General features: G+C 40.3%; 1 protein-coding gene across 1 annotated transcript in view; it reads left to right on the top strand.

The window, feature by feature from the left end:
* The window catches only part of SNTG2 (syntrophin gamma 2), a gene marked incomplete at its 5' end in the record, with an annotated part of 517,099 nt that overhangs the window by 463,305 nt on the left and 34,599 nt on the right, over positions 1–19,195 (top strand). The window contains one exon of the mRNA XM_082250803.1: positions 8,202–8,294. Coding sequence (XP_082106929.1) covers positions 8,202–8,294 — 93 coding nt within the window. The remainder of the gene's footprint in view (positions 1–8,201; positions 8,295–19,195) is intronic.

Genomic DNA, 19,195 nt, shown 5'->3' with positions numbered 1-19,195 from the left:
CAAAGCATTTTCTGACTGGATAAGGTGGAGAGTTAAACAGATAATGGTTTCTATTCATTCAGAAAATGCAAAGCATGCTCTAAATAGTAGTACAAGCACCTACCCAAGCTCTCTCTCGCTGTGTTGGAAAGTGTATGAGCAGAGTGTTGGTGCTCTGGCTAGGGCGTTCACTGCAAGTCCATATGAAACATAGGCCAGCAACTCGATAGCTTCTTAATGAGAAAATATATTGTTGCTCTAAAGCAATAGCAAAATCCAACAGATGCTAACGTGTTTTGGCCAAAGTATTATCTATAGCATGGTCATTGGTCATGTCATTAAGAAGCTTTCAAGTTGCCAGCTTATGCTTCTTATGCTCTAAATGGTGTCTGTGCTGAGCAGCTAACCTACTATGTTCAGTAAGCAGGGGGGCAGTTGCTTGGTAAGAGACTCGGAAGCAAGTGGAGCTCACAGGAGTAGTGATGTCTACTCCAGTGATTCCCAGCTTCCAGGGGCATTGGCCAGGGATGGTATATGCATAGTTACATTGGTTCATGCTGGACTAATGTAACTATGTATAGTATAGCCACGCATGGGATTCTATTTTAAAGTTGTAGGAAAGTAGAATGGTCATTCACAGCAACCAATCACTCTATAGCATGTCCAACCTTTTGGCTTCTCTGGGCCACATTGAGTGTAGAGAAATTTTCTCGGGCCGCATATAAAATATATACTATAGTTAAGGTATATAAGTAATAAAATGCTGCTGCGCCCTTCCCGCGCCGCCGCACCCCCGGCACTAATTTACCACAACTAGAGGATAATCAAATGAAATGGAATCAGTATACAGAGATTTACTTCTTCTGAGAGATATTAAAGGAACACTCTAACCACCATGAATGCTTCAGTGATTTGAAGAAGTGGTCATGGTGGTAGGAGTCAGAAACACTGCACATGCTCGCCTCCCCTCCCCCCTCCCCTCTGAGGCAACCTCTGCCTACTGTTAGTTGGAAGCCGCTGTGGCCGTGCCCCAGACCCGACTTCCTTCCTCCCCAGCAAAAGAAAATTGTCAGGGGGCAGTGGGCCGCATTGACTGGGGTTTCGGGCCGCATGTGGCCCCCGGGCCACAGGTTGGACATGCCTGCTCTATAGTTCTAATTTACAAAGTGCCAACAGTTTGTTTAGTGGTTTACAAAATAAAGGGAGACAGTAGAGTTACAAAGCAATCTAATACGGGTTATGATTTAAACCAGCTGACAATTAATCTGGCTCTTTTAAACAGGTCATTAGGGCAATTTTAGCAGAGCATCGTGTACTTTATGGACTGGGTTATGTTAAAGAATGTGTTGTAGAAAACACCCCCACCTTTACTTCCATCCACTTGCTGGAATTTTCCTAACTCTATTCAGCATTTATAACCCTTTTCATGAAAGCACGATGTTGCTTCAAACAAATATTTTTTTGGAGCCTTCATAAATGAAGGTGTGCGGCCCTTCTGTTCTTTCTCTGATGCACTGCTATATACAGAAGTGTGCTTTGAAATCCTTACAATATACACTATAATTGTAAGTGTTGTCATGAAAGCAGGCTTTACAGGAACTTTTTAGTGAGTTAATTTGACAGTCAGTGGAGAGTGCACATTTCATTATGTTGTGAATGTGCTTAGGTTGCAGATCTCACTGCACTTTGTCAGCCATTAGTCACAGACTTTTAACACGTTTATGATCTGATGCTTTAGCAAACCCCTTGATGTAATACATTGAACTCAAATTGTTAATGTTGTAAATCATAAATAATAGTTCATAATACAATTAGGATTCTTTTTTCAAAACCTGTGCACTGAATCTATTTAGCTGTTTTAAATTTTGTTGTGTAAAAAATACAAGCTATGATGTTATCTTTATCCCAATTTATAATAATGACTGCATATAGTTAGTTCAGCATGCAGCAGATGGAACAGAACATGCTAAATATTATGTGGTTCCATAGACACTTAGACCCCTTTCACACGATCGGGCCGAAAAAGACTGACAGGTGGACCTGATTGGCCACCCATTCTCCTCTATGGAGAGGAAGATGTCAGTGGAGATGTGTCCGCTGACACCTGTCTGTCATCCGATCCGACAAGATCCGCTTAAAACAGACGGATGGCGATACGTTTGCCACCGATCCAGCTGGTTGGATCAGATAGGATCGGATGAAAAAGGACATACTTTCTGTTTTCATCTGATCTCCCCATAGAGGAGAGTGGTACTCTTACAGGTCCGTCTTTGCACATTGATCAGAGACAGACCTGTCATCTGCCTGCTCAGCGGGGATCAACAGACCGATCCCCGCTGAGCTAGTGGCGTCCACCGAGCGGATCCGCCCCGTGAGAAAGGGGCCTTACAGGAAAGGATTAAGTAATAGAACACAAATAATTTTAAGGTACTATAACCCTGTTTTGGGGTGTGTGTGTGTGTGTGTGTGGAGGGGGGGGGGTATTGAGAAATTTCCCTCCCCAAATAGGATAAACCAGTAACTATATAAGAGAACAATACAACAGGAAAATGGTGGTCCCAATTCCGTGGGGTTTCAATTACAGCCAACACTCAAGACAGTTTATAAAAGTAATCAAAAAAAGTTTATTTATACATAGCTAAAAGACAATCAGACAAAACATAATGAATAAAATACAGACATACAGTAAATATACCACATGGGGTCAGGCCTCTGTGCTAGAACATGGTTGAACCTGATATGCTACCAGGCAGGGGGTAAAGCCATGAGGATAGCATTGGCGGTTCCAGTTAACCCAACATGTTTAGGAAAGTAAATTTCCTTATTCGGGGGAAGTAGCACAAGGTATGTCTGTCCAGGGTATGTCTGTAAGAGTGAAAAGTATCAGAGAAAGCTAGGTCTCTGACCAAAGGAAAAGATCCTTGCTTTCCATAGAGGAGTTGACCATAAGCTATGGGAATGGAGAAACGTTTTTTTATCCTGTGGAGGGTCATAAGGAATCTACCCAAAATCCTATATTGGAAGGGCTTGGAAGGGTTGTTTGGTAAAAGCCATAAGCATGTAGTGTTTTCAAAATGGATCCTGAAAAAATCCCTCCAAGGATGATCCAGGCTGCATAGCACCATCCCACAAGGATCACCAATGAAGAGAGACCAGTCCAAGAGCACCCCAAGGGGGGAGGGGAGCCGTATTTGACATCTGATCTCTAAGGAGCTAGTGAATTTCCAGTGAAAGAGAAGCCGCCCCCCCCTTGGGGAGCTCTTATCCTTCTATGGAAAACCAAGGAAGATCGGAAGCAAAGATCTTTTCCTTTGGTCAGAGACCTAGCTTTCTCTGATGCTTTTTACCCTTACAGACATACCCTGGACAGACATACCTTGTGCTACTTCCCCCGAATAAGGAAATTTACTTTCCCAAACATGTTGGGATAACTGGTACCGCAAATGCTATCCTCGTGGCTTTAGCCCCTGCCTGGTAGCATATCAGGTTCAACTATGTTCTAGCACAGAAGCCTGACCCCATGTGGTATATTTATGTCTGTATTTTATTCATTATGTTTTGTCTGATTGTCTTTTAGCTATGTATAAATGTTTTTTTTTTTGATTACTTTTAGAAATTGTCTTGAGTGTTAGCTGTAATTGAAACACCGCGGAATTGGGATCACCATTTTCTTGTTGTATATTAAAATAGGGGGACAGCCTTACACTCTTATTATTCACCCACCACACAACCATTTTCCCTGTTTTTTCTATATAAGAGAACAAGAACCTTTGCTAAATAATTTAGAAGGGTATTCCCTTCCTGGGAAATAACCGGTAATCTAATAAAAGTAATTAAAGCGGTAGTAAACCGCTGGCTTTTTTTTTTTTTAAACCTGCAAGGCAATGACTCATATTGTACTAGTATGCCTCCCATACTAGCACATTATATGAAACATACCATAGAACGAAGCCCTCTACTGGAGTGCTCTCACCGCCAAAGGCACTTCCATCTTCACCCAGTCTTCCTTCCGAGTTCACGGACTCCAGCTGTGTGAGTGGCTGGAGCCACGATGATGTCACTCCCGGAAGCAGCCGTTAATGGCACATGACTCTGAAGGAACGACATGGGTATGCCATTCCTTCAGGTGCATGTGTCAGTGACGTCACTGGCTGCATCTACAGTAAATATCTCCCAAACAGTGGTTTAGGTTTACCCCCAAAAAGAGTTACAATTCTGCTATATGTAAAGATAACAAAAAAATATTTTGGATGAAGTGGGGATTTAAATGGAAGGCAATGAGAAAAACAAACAAGAATAAAGGTTTGAGAATATTGGCTAGCAAAAAGCCAAGCACCACAGATTAATGCCATCAAAGCAAACAAAAATCTTGGGGTGTATAAAAAGAGTGGTAAGAACATGTGATGCTAATAAAGTATATAGTAATATAGTATTACCTCTGTATACATCACTAAAAGATGGGGTCAAGTTTTGGACGCCACATTAAATAAAGTACATTCTAGTATTAGAGAGAGTTCAGGGGTGCTCAACTAAATTGTTCAAAGAGCTAGAAGATCCACTTAAAAGTTAAAGATGATTAAAATTAGGAATCCGTGAAAAAGAGATGCCTTAGATGCAACTTAATTACCAAGTTCAAATATATCCAAGGCCAGTGTAATATTTTGCAAAATCACCTTTTCTTTCTAATCAGATTACAAAGAACAAGGGGACATCTGCTGTGCATAAGAAGGTTTCCATCAGTTTCAGAAAAGGAAAGCATTCTTTGTAGTTAGAGCAATTAAGCTGTGAAAAAATTAGGTAATAAAGGAAAAAACAATACTGGACTTCAAAAAAAAAAAGTACTACATAGTGTTCTTTCAATTGATAATATCCAAAGAGTTATAATGAGTTAACCACTTGCCCCTGGAAGATTTACCCCCCTTAAAGACCAGCCCATTTTTTGCAATACGCATTGAGTTACTTTAGCTAACAATTGTGCAGTCATGCAATGCTGTACCCAAATGAAATTTATGTAATTTTCCCCCTACAAATAGAGCTTTATTTTGGTGGCATTTGATCACCACCATTTTTTTTTTGTTCTATAAACAAAAAAAAAAATCAAAAAACTATTTTGTAAAGAAAAATAATATTTTTTACTTTCTACTTTAAAATCTATCCAATATATTTTTTTAATCTATTTTCTTTAACAAATTTAGGCCAATAAGTATTCTGCTAAAAAGTTGTAACAAATGAAAACCATCAATTACAAAGTGCGCTAAAAAATAAGGAACACAAATGTTCACAAAAAATGGTGTCTGCTGATATTCAGCTAAAAGCAAAGTCTATATTCCAGATAGTGAGACTGTGCAAGGGTCTTGAGAATCCAAAGAATATAGTGAGGTTGGGGAGTGATGGAAGGTGGGTGTAGCCTCTTCCCAAACGGTGATCCAAACAGTGCTCTAATATACACGTGATGCACCCAGTGTTAGGAGGGGACTCTTACCAGATGGTGGAGAGATGCAAACATATAACGTATTTCCCTGGAGTCCTTTAAGGTCAGTTTGTTGGAGAAAATTCACAAAAGGAATGGAGTGACCACCTGCTTCCAAGATGTGGGGATCTAGAGGCTTCCACTCAAGGGGATATCGCCACAGAGAACATGCCCAAGGAAGAGAAGGGGACTATAGTGCATTACCTCAATTTATTGAACCAATAAGGTAGAGTAACACTTACATTTCAGGAGAAAAAAACAGCATATGTAAATATGGATCGAGGACCTCTGCAGTAAGTCCGGGATCGATGGCAGCACGGCTAGCTCCTCCCGACGCGTTTCCACTAACAAGTCGGCTTCTGGGACCCTTGCACAGTCTCACTATCTGGAATATAGACTTTGCTTTTAGCTGAATATCAGCAGACACCATTTTTTGTGAACATTTGTGTTCCTTATTTTTTAGCGCACTTTGTAATTGATGGTTTTCATTTGTTACAACTTTTTCACATATATATATTATTTCAGTGCTGCTTTTTCCCACTTCTTTCTCACTAAAGGTTCGCGCACCTATTTTCCTTTTCAAGTATTCTGACAGCTGCAGTGGGCAGGGCCGAGATTCCCCTGCTGACATTAGTCGGGACAAGAGGAGAACACTGGCCGGTCACGTGAGCGTCGAGTAGCGCTCTGAAATCAGATGTAGCCAGCATTTTGTTTTTTTATAAAACACAGAGACAGGAGCACCTATCATTAGGAAACACACAGGATTATATAAGATAATAAAAGTAATTACAGCAGTGGGAGGGAAGAGGGCGGGCTCTTATCTCAGAGCTGAGAGCAGGAAGGGAGGGGAGAGAGGAGGACAGAGGAGGACAGATGAGTACAGGAGAGCTGTGAATGATGGAGGCATATAAACTGACCACGGTGTCAAGGCTCAGCAGCCATAATAAACCGTGGTCAGTTTACAGAGGGGAGGGCAGAACCAGGCAGGATCAGCCAGGTTCTTTAGGTGATACAGGGAGCCAAATTATATAGCACAAGCACTGTGCTGTTATTCATGCTTTAAAGGGACAGGATCTTCTCTTTTTTTTTTTTTTAACAAAACTGTAACAAACACTTTATGAGGCGTACTGAGGCAAGGGGCTGTAATGTTTTCAGGAAGCTATGGAGAGTACCTTGCTGGCCTCTTCTACCAGCCATGGTCTGCTTTCATTGCTTATAGAAGCACAAATTGTACTCAGCATGTTAATGTAAAGGAAAATAATGAACCCAGAAAGGTGTATATAAGCAGATTAAACTTCAACTTTAAAAGTTTTCATAGGTGTGTTTGCTGTAAATTTCTTCTAAATATACTCTATATTACCAAAAGTATTGGGACGCCTGCCTTTACACGCACATTAACTTTAATGGCATCCCAGTCTTAGACCATAGGGTTCAATATTGAGTTGGCCCACCCTTTGCAGCTATAACAACTTCAACTTTTCTGGGAAGGCTGTCCACAAGGTTTAGGATTGTGTCTATGGTAATGTTTGACCATTCTTCCTGAAGTATTTTTGTGAAGTCAGACACTAATGTTGATGAGAAGGTCTGGCTCACAGTCTCTGCTCGAATTCATCCTAAAGGTGTTCTGTCGGGTTGAGGTCAGGCCAGTCACGTTCCTCCACTCCAAACCCGCTCATCCATGTCTTTATGGACCTTGCTTTGTGCACTGGTCCAAATCATTTGGTGGAGGGGGGATTAAGGCGATAGAACACCTTTGGGATGAATTAGAGTAGAGGCTGTGAGCCAGACCTTCTCAATATTAAACCCTATGGACTAAGATTGGGATTCCAATAAAGTTCATGTGCTTGTAAAGGCAGACGTCCCAATACTTTCGTTAATAAAGTGTATGAAATGGAGGCTCACCTCCAGACTGCAGACTGCCATAATCACAACTAGATCCAGAAAAAGGATCAATGTCTCCAACCCCCAAGGTCCTTTAATGTGCCTCACTAATTTTACATATAAATTGACGGCTTTTCATGCAACTGATGAAAAGAACCAAAGCAGACATAGCTACTCATAAAAAAAAAAAAAAAAAAAATCTGGTTATTTTACTGCTATCTACTATAAATCCTGCTGCCAATGACCACCTAACGAGTAATTTTTACATTTCAGTCCTTAACATTGTATTGAAAGATTTTGTATACAGCAAAAGTTTATATATATATATATATATATATATATATATATATATATATATATATATATATATATATATATATATATATATATATATTATTTTTTAGTACATTTTCAATTCTTTCTATGTTTTGTAATAAATCCATTCCTGATATGTTCATAGACCTTTAATAGAAAGGAGGAATGGAGATATTGGGTTGGTTTACAAAAGCAAAATACACTCCTCACTTTACAAATTAAGTTTTCTCAGTGCTCAGTAAATGAGGCGAAACTTCAGTTTTGCAAAGAATAACCAATCATGTGTAAAGTAAAAGAAAGATAATTTTTGCTTGCTCATGATTGGATGATGGAAGTCAGCAGAGCTTTACCACATTCACTAAGCTCTAAAGAATATTCCCTTGAGGAGTGCAACTACATTTGCAAAGAGAGCTTGTCTTTAGTAAATCAACCCAATTATCTCACTATATAACCTTATAAGAAATAATACCTTTAATATCTGAAGTATTAAACAATAATCTCACTTTGCATCTTTTACTTTGTAATATATGTAACTCTATAATTATTTTCTTTTCAGTCCAAAACATATGTGTGCAATAGTCAAGGAGAAGTTGTTTGCTTCACTGTCGACTTTGTAACAGGATTTACCTGCTTCGACAGCAAATCAAAGGTAAGAAAACAAATGTGATTTGTGAGAATTCTGATGCGACATAAATCAAGGTCAGAAAAACAAGTGGAGTCTGTAGAAGTCAGTTTTGCAAATAAAATCACAGTGCAAAAAATACAGAACCGGTATATGTTAAAACAGAGCTTTGTACTCATTTCAAAAATATGAAAGCAGAAAGGATTTTTATTGCAGAAAATAAAGGCTTTTTACCTTCCTGTTTGTAAAATGATTTAGAATGTGCAGTGCAGCTCAGAAAACAAAAACTGAAAGCAGGTATCTCTATGTTGCAGAAGAGACATGTTATGTAGCAGTCTGCAATAAGACACACTTATGTGCCTGCTTTTAGACATCTATTGACTCTACACTGTGTGCATTCCTGGCATACGCTGGCTGTGCTAGAACTACTGCCTAACATGTGCATGTGCAGGATGGCACCCAACCCCTCCCCCCGACCATCCTAGAGGATCACAACTTGGCTCCCAGGAGTAGTCTGGGGAGAAGATGACATCTACCAGTGACGGATGAAACCATTACATCGCTGAGCATTTTCCAGAGTTTAGTTCCACTTTAAAACAGATCTGAATAAAATTTGAAAGATATTGCCGGACAGATCCCCTAAAACATGCTAACCAGATACAGAAATAGTGAGGCAGCCCACTCGTCTTTCTCATCCCCACCTTTCTATGTGATCATTGTTACATTTTCCAGTAATAATGAGACCCAGTCCTGCCTTGATAGTGTTGGGCTCTTCCTTTTTAGTTTTTTTTTTTGCAACCCCAGCACACCTGTACTTTAGGATCGGCTGCTCTCCCCTGTCCCATAATGAGACAACCTATGACATCTTTATATAAAAACAAGTCTCCCTTGTGATTATCCAACATCCAAATGCAAGCCCGGTTAAATAGTGACGTATTTAATATAATTTGTTAAGGATAGATATAACATTAATATATGTTTGATAAACACAGGGTTTCCTTTAAAAAAAAATAATAATTTTGGTATGACAATGCTCACCTTTCCTGATATTGTTAATTATTTGCCATAAATTACCCGCTCTCTTTATTGTGTATGACTGTGTACTTTGAAATATTTTACATACCGACATTTTTTTTGTACACTTAGAAACTTTGAGAAAATTCTAATAAAATTATTGGAAAAGAAAAAAAAAAAGAAACAAATCGAAAGATATGGGGCTTTATAACAATTACAACAAGCTTCAAATATATTTTACGTTGTTTATCCGATGTTTAAAAGACACATGCCAATATGTAGAGATATGAAGTCATATTGCAAAATCATGCACTAAAACAAATTATAAACATCATTGTCTTAACCTATATTCCACCCTATTTGTTTTTTTTTTTGTGGAAAACATGCTCATACTCATTAACAGGTTAACAAGGTAATAAAAGATTTTTATCCAGATTGTGTATCCCAAGGAAAGAGAGATGATTGGGAAGGCTGTGTTAGTTACAGTGGGGATCGAAAGTTTGGGCACCCCAGGTAAATATTTGTATTAATGTGCATAAAGAAGCCAGGGAAAGATGGAAAAATCTCCAAAAGGGATGAAATTACAGATTAGACATTCTTATAATATGTCAACAAAAGTTAGATTTTATTTCCATCATTGACACTTTCAAAATTACAGAAAACAAAAAAATGGCATCTGCAAAAGTTTGGGCACCCTGCAGAATTTATAGCATGCACTGCCTCCTTTGCAAGGCTGAGACCTTCCAGTGTCATGGCTTGTTCTCAATCATCATCTGGGAAGACCAGGTGATGTCAATCTCAAAGGTTTTAAAGGGCCAGACTCATCTGACCTTTACCCAACAATCAGCACCATGGGATCTTCTAAGCAGTTTTGTTTTCTGTCATTTTGAAAATGTCAATGATGGAAATAAAATCTAACTTTTGTTGACATATTATAAGAATGTTTAATCTGTAATGTGATGCCTTTTGGAGATTTTCCATCTTTCCTTGGCTTCTTTATGCACATTAATACACATTTTACCTGGGGTGCCCAAACTTTCGATCCCCACTGTACTTTAAACGTTTCTTAGACCAAAGGTCCACATCTTCAGGAGAAAGTAGGGGGCATGTCTGAAATAGCACAAATATATCCATTAGTATATTTATAAAATAACATACAGAGGAACACACATTTCTCCTAATTCATAAAAGTACTTACATATGTTACCATAGTACATTGGTCTCTTGTTGCCATGCTTACTGCCAGGCCCTTCAAGGTTAAATTACATCTGGTCTCATGCAATCAACTTACTGTGAGCCCAGGCTGACACTGACTTACTTCTCAGGGGTGTGTCACCATGCTGGCCTGGAATCACAGGAAAATACTGCTAAAACAGCAATGATAAGTATGAAATAATGGCTCCTAAGTATTAAAGACTGCTTACCACTGCCCTGCAGAGAATACCAGGAAGTCCTGAAGATGTTACATGACCAGGCAAAACACCTTAGAAAAAAAATATGATAGGAACATTTTTAAACAACCGCTACAAACATCCAGAGTTAAAGCTTTATCAAAATATTGGAGTTCAGCTCTTAATTTTGCAGTTTTCTAATCCTGGAAGAAAAATAGCCCTACATTAGAATACAAATTTCAAAAATATTTTGATAAATACTAGTGGAAAATATGCATTACTAATGCACTTGATCATCTTATTTGCTATACAACTCTCTTGATTCAAACCCAAGCTAAAAAAATGACCAAGAAAACAGCCTTCATACAGTAGAAATGACAAATCACAATCACAAATTGTTTTCTTGTCTGTACTTAGCATGCTGCATTTGTATTACTCCATAATATGTCACATGGACTTGCTAAGTTTTTGATTACTGTCTCATTAAAAAAAAAAAAAAAAAAAAGATTTTAATGGTTACCATACGATGGCTGCAAAGCCCACTGAAATACTAAATCAGAACAAGCACTTAACCAGTGTACTGATCTCATTCGCTTGTTTAATGATTCATTTCTTGTAAGTGTCCTCTTACTTCAGAGATCAGTGAAGTGCACCTTACATTTGTAGTTGATTAAAGATGTTGCCCAATTGGTGGCCAGTGAAAGAAGGTCTCCTATAATTGGTCGGTGAAGGATCCTCCTACATTGGTGGATAAAACAGTAAGAATGTCTGTTTATTGGTGGTCAGTAAAGAGCCCTCTTACATTGGATTGCAACAATTATTCTGGAGTTAGCAGGGGTCAGAGTGACTGGCCAAAGTAAGTACTACTTCTACAGTTTCCATTCCTGTTTACCCCTTTCTGTATATATATATATATATATATATATATATATATATATATATATATATATATATATATATATATATATATTGTGACAGGAAGTCAGGTAAATCTGTGAATGTTGTCACAGATAGGAGATACACTTCTGCTTGGGTTAGACAATTCACCAATTACTATAGGGTGCCAGCTGAAAAGGTAGCCAGAACTGGCTTAAGGAAGTTGAAAGGCCTTCAGCTGTTCGGAATGAGGAAGTTAAGGCCTCTATAATTTGTCCAAAGGAAGTCTATTGATTGCTGCCTCCTGACGCTGTGTGAGCTGGGGAGAGGAGGACAGTCAGATGTGTGCCTCCCGACGCTGTGTGAAGCCTGGGAGAAGGATTGCTGCCTCCTGACGCTGTGTGAAGCTGGGGAGAGGAGGACAGTCAGATGTGTGCCTCCCGACGCTGTGTGAGCATGGGAGAAGACCTCCTGGAGCGATGTGCGCTGAGGAGGGTAAAAAGTGTGAAGACCTCCTGGAGCGATGTGCGCTGAGGAGGGTAAAAAGTGTGAAGACTTCTCAAGGTGAGAAAATGAACTATTTCTATGTGGAAGAAATAAATGAACTGTTTGCTATGTGAAGAGACAAGCAAAGGGACATGTTCAATGTGAAGAAGAAAAGGGACATGTTCAATGGACATTTGTTGTGTGAAGAAAAAACATGGACTATTGAGTGTCTGCTGTAGGATCAGCAAAGTTTGCCCAACAGTAGGTTGGAGACAGACTCCGTAGGTAGGTTCCTGTATGTGAGAAGGTAGCCGCCCACAGTGGCAAGGATTTATTTTATTTATGTTTATTTTGAATTATGCTGTTTTTGAAGTTTGCACTTGTGTGAAGAGAATTACAAGAATAAACCAAACTGTTGTTTGCAACCACTTCTCGGCTATCTCCCTCCCTGTGTAACGAATCCCCCCAAGGGGTCATCCACGCCCGCCACCGAGCTACTCTCTCACATATGGTGGAGGTATGCATTGGGCAGAAGCAGAGATCCCTGCAAAGAAGTGCATAGGTTCTATGAACTTTGTCTGGTGCATGAGATTGCACAATCTATGTGTGTAGTAGAGGAAATCCTGAAAGAGAGAGAAAACTACTTGTTTTAAAGAGACAGTGGTCTCAAAAAGTTTTGATGAACTTTGTCTGGTGCATGAGATTGCACAAACTGTGTGTGCAGGAAAGGAGATCCTGCAAGAGAGAGAAAAACTACTAGTTTTAAATTTTTTGCTGGACTGTGAAAAATTTATTGTGGAGTTATTGAAGATGGGGCGATCAAAACGCCTGAAAGATGCAAAGATAGCTGAAATGAGAGACCGGATTCTATGGATGGAGGGGATGTTACCGCCTGAACGAGCCCCATCCAGGCCTGAACAGAATCTGCTAAAGAGAAAGGTTGTTGTCCCTAGCAACACTTAGGCAAATGCAGCTCAACAGCAGGCAAAATGCGGATTTTCAGCGGAGCTTTGCAGCTCAACAAAAGGCTCACCAAGAGAGCATGGCAGGCTGGAAGCAGAGACGCCAGCAGCCAATGGAGGTCATCGGTTTGGAGGAAACCGAGTATGTGTGCAGGGCTGAGATGGATGCCTTGCAACGGAAAATGGAAGAAAAGGAACAAGCCCTGGAGTTGCTTAGGATGGAGCATAGAAACTTGGAGGCTCAGGTGTTACAGTGGGAAGAATCCACTGCTCTTCTTTTTTCCGAGTTACAAAAACGTGGAGAGACTATAATGGAGGAAGATACCACCCTCATGGAAAAGGAAATTGAAATTCAGACTTTGCAGAAGCAAAGTATGTGTGATATGTTGGAGTTGCGTAATCAGCTGGAAAAAAGTCTTCAGTCTTTGGAAGCTACAAAAATAGACCTGCAGGAGGCGCAGGAACAGAATGTCGCTCTGAAAACGACATTGTCTCTCAGCGACAAGGAGAAAAGTGAGAGAGAGGCTAAATTATTGAGTACTGTGTATGAGCTCACCGCTTTGAGCAATGTGGTAGATGAATTGCGTATGGACTGTGAAAGTTGGAAAGATGAAACCCAACGTGTCTAGCAGCAGTTAAAGGAGAAAGAAGCCTGTGTGGCAGAATTACATTCTCATTCCCAGAAACTAGCCAATGAGGTGAAGGCTCTTATGCAGGGAAAAGGAGATTCTGAACACAAGAGAAAAAAAGTAGAGGCACAGCTGCAGGAATTGCAAGTCAAGGTGTCAGAAGGTGACCGATTGTGTGCTAAGCTGTCAGAGAAGGCAAACCGACTGCAGGTTGAGTTGGACAATGTCACAAATCAGCTTTCTCAAGCAGACAGCAAATCTAGAGAACTTGCCAAAGATTTCTATTTCTTGGAATCGCAGCTGCAAGACAAGGAACTCTTACAGGAAGAGAGGTGTCAAAGGCTGAGTTTTAGCAAAAAGCTCAAACAAATGGAAGATGAGAAAAATGGCTTCCTGGAACAATTAAAGGAGGAGGAGGAAGCAAAGAAAAACCTATCAGAGCCAGTCGCAACACTGCAAGCTCAGATAGGAGATATGAAAAAACGCATGGAAGAAAGCGGTGGTTCATTAGAGAATGTTGAAAATGTGAAAAAGAAGTTGGATCAGATGCTTGGTGAGGAGAAGACTGTGTCTGCAAAATATGCAGAAGAACGCGACCGTGCAGAAGCGGAGGCGCTTGATAAAGAGAGCAAAGCCCTGTTCTTGGCTCGCTCTTTGGAGGAAGCTCTAGAGTGTAAGGTTGAACTAGAAAGAGTTAACAAACAGCTGCGTACAGAAATGGAAGATTTGGTCAGCTCCAAGGATGATGTTGTGAAAAGCGTTCAGGAGCTAGAAAAGTCTAAGCGAGCCTTAGAACAGCAAGTAGAAGACATGAAGATTCAGTTGGAAGAACTTGAAGAGGAATTATAGTCGACAAAGGATCTGTCCCAAAGAGGGGATAGTGTGCCTGATGCAGTTTTTACAAGGATCAGTGTTTTGGGGTCTGTCCTGAGTGAGCATCAGAAATTTGATGACATGTTGTTTGAATCACCCCTCTGGATTAAACGCCACCTAGTGGAGAAAACTAAGGCTGTTGGTGAAAACGTGAAGCAAATGAATAAGTGCCTTTCCGGGAATATTTCCAAAATGGAACTGGTGAAAGACAGGTGGCAGAAGTTTGATCGTGATCTTGAGATACATTCCATGTGGAGTTCAGATAAAGAAAAGGAACCAGGTGACCTTGAGCGGTCAAATAGTTCAGCAGAAAGTGCATTGAAGAAACCTGTAATAGACTGTGTTGTTGCCTTTGACCCATGTGTTGGTGGAAGGAAAGTTGATGATGTCTCTGGAAAAAGGAACAGGGGTCCCTTTGAAGAAATGTGTGACCGCCTGTTGTCGCAAATGGAAGGCCCTCTGCACAGCATCTTAGAGCAAGCTAAGTTCAAGAAAGAAGATCATTCCCTTTTACAACAAAGAGTCAATGAATGTGTACAGCTGTATGGAGAGGCAACTCAAATCACAGAGGGACGTCAAGAGTCCCTACTTGGATCAAACCCAAGTGAAACAGAGGTTCTCAAAGTTTTGTGGAAATGATTTATTGATTGCAGAGAGAGGCGGCTCAAGAATGTTGAAGACTTTAAGACTAGCACAATTGAGTTGCCTATGGATCACGGTCCTCCTTGGTGGATAGGACAGACGGTTATGCAGGACAAACTTGAGAAGGATCGAAATGATGCTAAAAATGCAGTTGAAGAATGTGTATATGAGATGAAGGACAAGTTGTCTGACATTTATGAGAAATCTGTCAATGAAGATGACAGAAACAGTTTCATCCTGAAGCTTGAAGATACTAGGAGGCTTATCAGTGAGAGTCAAGAGAAGTGCCTGACACGTGCGTGCCTGGAAAACTGTGTCCCAACCCTAGGGTTGAAACAAGAGGGGGGGTATGTGACAGGAAGTCAGGTAAATCTGTGAATGTTGTCACAGATAGGAGATACACTTCTGCTTGGGTTAGACAATTCACCAATTACTATAGGGTGTCGGCTGAAAAGGTAGCCAGAACTGGCTTAAGGAAGCTGAAAGGCCTTCAGCTGTTCGGAATGAGGAAGTTAAGGCCTCTATAATTTGTCCAAAGGAAGTCTATTGATTGCTGCCTCCTGACGCTGTGTGAGCTGGGGAGAATAGGACAGTCAGATGTGTGCCTCCCGACGCTGTGTGAAGCCTGGGAGAAGGATTGCTGCCTCCTGACGCTGTGTGAAGCTGAGAGGAGGAAGTCAGATGTGTGCCTCCCGACGCTGTGTGAGCATGGGAGAAGACCTCCTGGAGCGATGTGCGCTGAGGAGGGTAAAAAGTGTGAAGACTTCTCAAGGTGAGAAAATGAACTATTTCTATGTGGAAGAAATAAATGAACTGTTTGCTATGTGAAGAGACAAGCAAAGGGACATGTTCAATGTGAAGAGGAAAAGGGACATGTTCAATGGACAGTTGTTGTGTGAAGAAAAAACATGGACTATTGAGTGTCTGCTGTAGGATCAGCAAAGTTTGCCCAACAGTAGGTTGGAGACAGACTCCGTAGGTAGGTTCCTGTATGTGAGAAGGTAGCCGCCCACAGTGGCAAGGATTTATTTTATTTATGTTTATTTTGAATTATGCTGTTTTTGAAGCTTGCACCTGTGTGAAGAGAATTGCAAGAATAAACCAAACTGTTGTTTGCAACCACTTCTCGGCTATCTCCCTGTGTAACGAATTCCCCAAAGGGTCATCCACGCCCGCCACCGAGCTAATCTCTCACAATATATATGAAAAGTAAGGGTCAGGGCCCTTCAAACTCTCTTGTTGTACTTTCTCTTTTTTTTATTGTAAAGTGCTGTACAAACTGTTGGTGCTATATAAGTCCTGTATAACATCATACTGTGCATATACAAATCCAAAGCAGGTATAGAGACATTCACGGGTCTTGCAGTGGAGATAAATAAAAACAACAGTGTTTTATTGACAAAGAAAAACATGGAGCTGCACACAAGCTAACAAACTGCCCGCAGTTTAAGGTTCAAATGCAATATAAGGCCCCATGCACACAAGGCTTTTTTTTTTTTACAGCCTAAAAAAGCCTTTTCATGTTATTCTATGTGTCAATGCACACATAGGCTTTTAGGCGCTGTAAGGGGCACAGGCGTTTTCAAGCTTCAAAAAAAAGCCAGGGCCAGCACGGTCTGGAGCAGTGTTATAGCTGTAAATACGCCTGACGCGGCTAAATGCGTGTTAAGGCTGTATACAGCGTCAAGCCGCATAAAGCATTTTTAAGCTGTAGTAATTGGATTTGGGAGTGGAAAAAAGAAAAGGGCAGAGAAACGTTACTAAATGCTAACGTGGCTAAACGTGCATTAATGCCAATGCAAAAACGCTTTTTAAAAGCGTGTTTTTACAGCCGCTTTTTCCAGACGTCGATACTGGCTGTGCCGCTCATTTTTATTAATGCCCTGTGTGCATGAGGCCTAAGAAACCAGCTTCAACTGGTCTCCTCCCAAGCCATGACCCTCTAATGCATTTTACCCTCTCATGAGCCTAATTGTAGAGATGGGAGTGACAGTGTCAGAGTTATGTGCATCATCAACATCATCCATCAGACAAAATGGAACACAGCTCCACCCTTCCCCTTTCCTCCACCCCCCCCCCCTTCACCCTCCTCTCCTCTCTTATCCTCCCACCTCCAATTTCATACTCTTCCCCTGTCTTTCTCTGAGCAGAGGTAGAAGTTATAATGATCCCTGGGGTGAGCAACACTTAAGGCACAGGTACCAGTCAAGCAATCTCAAAAAGAAAAAGAAAATCGTGCTAGGGTCCAAAATCATAAAGTAGTCACCAGCTGCTAGCACTATACCTTAATACACAATACCCAAATTTTTTTATACAAAAGTGCAGCGCTACAAAATATGAATATAAGTCAAGCAATACCAGTGACAACCAATTGTGTATTTATTTGTGTTGTTTACAAGGCTTTTGTGCTTTAAAAAGTTGACTCCAAAAACAATTCAAAAACCTCCAAAACAAAAACCTAGCCATGTTCTGGCACTAATTACAGAACCCAAGTCCTAACTATCAGCCTAACGCTTGCCAGCCACCACATACAATGGTTTAAAGATTTCACCAACCTTTAGCTCCAACAGACATGACCTGTTTGCTCCCATGCTGCAAATCACTGACAGTGTGTCCCAAGTAAGTCTAAATCACCAAAAGGGAGAGACGCAAAACCCAAAGTAGACAGAGACAGAGGATTGGGGGGGCTAGAAAGGGATACTAGAGGTGAAGAGTGTGGGGAATGTATAGATCCTGAACAGGACTTTTCCAAGCTTTTTATGAGACTCTCTCCCCTCCCTCTCTTTCTTTCTCTCTCTCTCTTTCACACTATATATATATATATATATATATATATATATATATATGCACCAGTTTGAATAAATCCAACCTATATGTTTTTTTTTTTTTTTTTTCTTAGTACAAACTAGAACTTCTAGAAATAGTTTCATAAAATTCTTAAATAGATTTAATTCCACTCTCAAGGAAGTATAGGTAACCAAAATAAGCAAAATATGACTTAGGTAAGAGGAAAGAAGCCTATTGGCCTCAGAGGATTCACTAAAAGTGTGAAATGGTTTAAAAAAAAATAGGCTTATGACTCAGATCTCGAGTAAGAGGAACATTTTGAACATGAACTGCAAGCCTAAAGAGCCTAAAGAAAAAGCCCTGAGGCACTTGCAATGTTTAGCAGAATAATTTCACCATTAAAGCAAAGATAACCTAGTGTAATGCTGTGTAGATAATATTCACATGAAGATGTTTTATAAGTGTAGGATTTAGGGAAATATCCCTTGTAAATGTTACATTTCATGCTTTGCTCAGTAATGTTACTAAAAGCCAGATTACAAAGAGAATGTTGATAAAAATATATGTATTACCAAAAAGTTATGCTAATATTTCTACAAATATGTATAGAAAGTGTTCTTGGCAGCCTGAAAAATCAGATATCTGCCATCTATAAAACTTTGCTGTTCAGCCTGTTGACTAGTATCAGCTGTTAGTTCAAAGCAAAAGAGTCTTAAAGTCCAAATCTGGACAAATAAAAAATTATCCCTTGGGGTTGAGCTGTGGCCACACTGCAAGAGCTAATTGCTTGCTTATGTCTAAGGGAACAATAAAAGGAAATATACTCCTCTCCTCCCTGCAGCTAGACTGGTCCGTGTAGCTTCTACAGCCTCTAGTGGTCTGGGGTCCTGACATCATCAAGACCACAGCAGGGTCCATAGAAGCCATTGATATAGCTTTGCAGCCTGTGCCTGTGCTGACTGGTCCCCTAATCCTGACATCATCGTGCCACTGCAGTCTTCTGAATTTAGAGAGTACCTTACTACAGACTATAGGGATTAGTTAGAGGAGATAGGGGTATGGTTTGTTTCAGGAAGGGAGGTGGGAGGAATTGGACAATGTAGGTCTTTAACCACTTTAGGACCGGAGGATTTTCCTGCTTTACGTCCAGGCCACTTTTTGCGATTCGGCACTGTGCGACTTTAACTGCCAATTGTGCGGTCGTGCAACGCCGTACCCAAACAAAATTTACGTCCTTTTTTTCCTACAAACAGAGCTTTCTTTTGGTG

Source organism: Pelophylax lessonae (genome assembly GCF_965119305.1).
Source record: "Pelophylax lessonae genome assembly, chromosome: 3".
NCBI classification, from domain to species: Eukaryota; Metazoa; Chordata; class Amphibia; order Anura; family Ranidae; genus Pelophylax; species Pelophylax lessonae.
The sequence above is the reverse complement of the archived record's forward strand: the minus strand, read 5'-3'. Positions and strand labels throughout refer to the sequence as shown.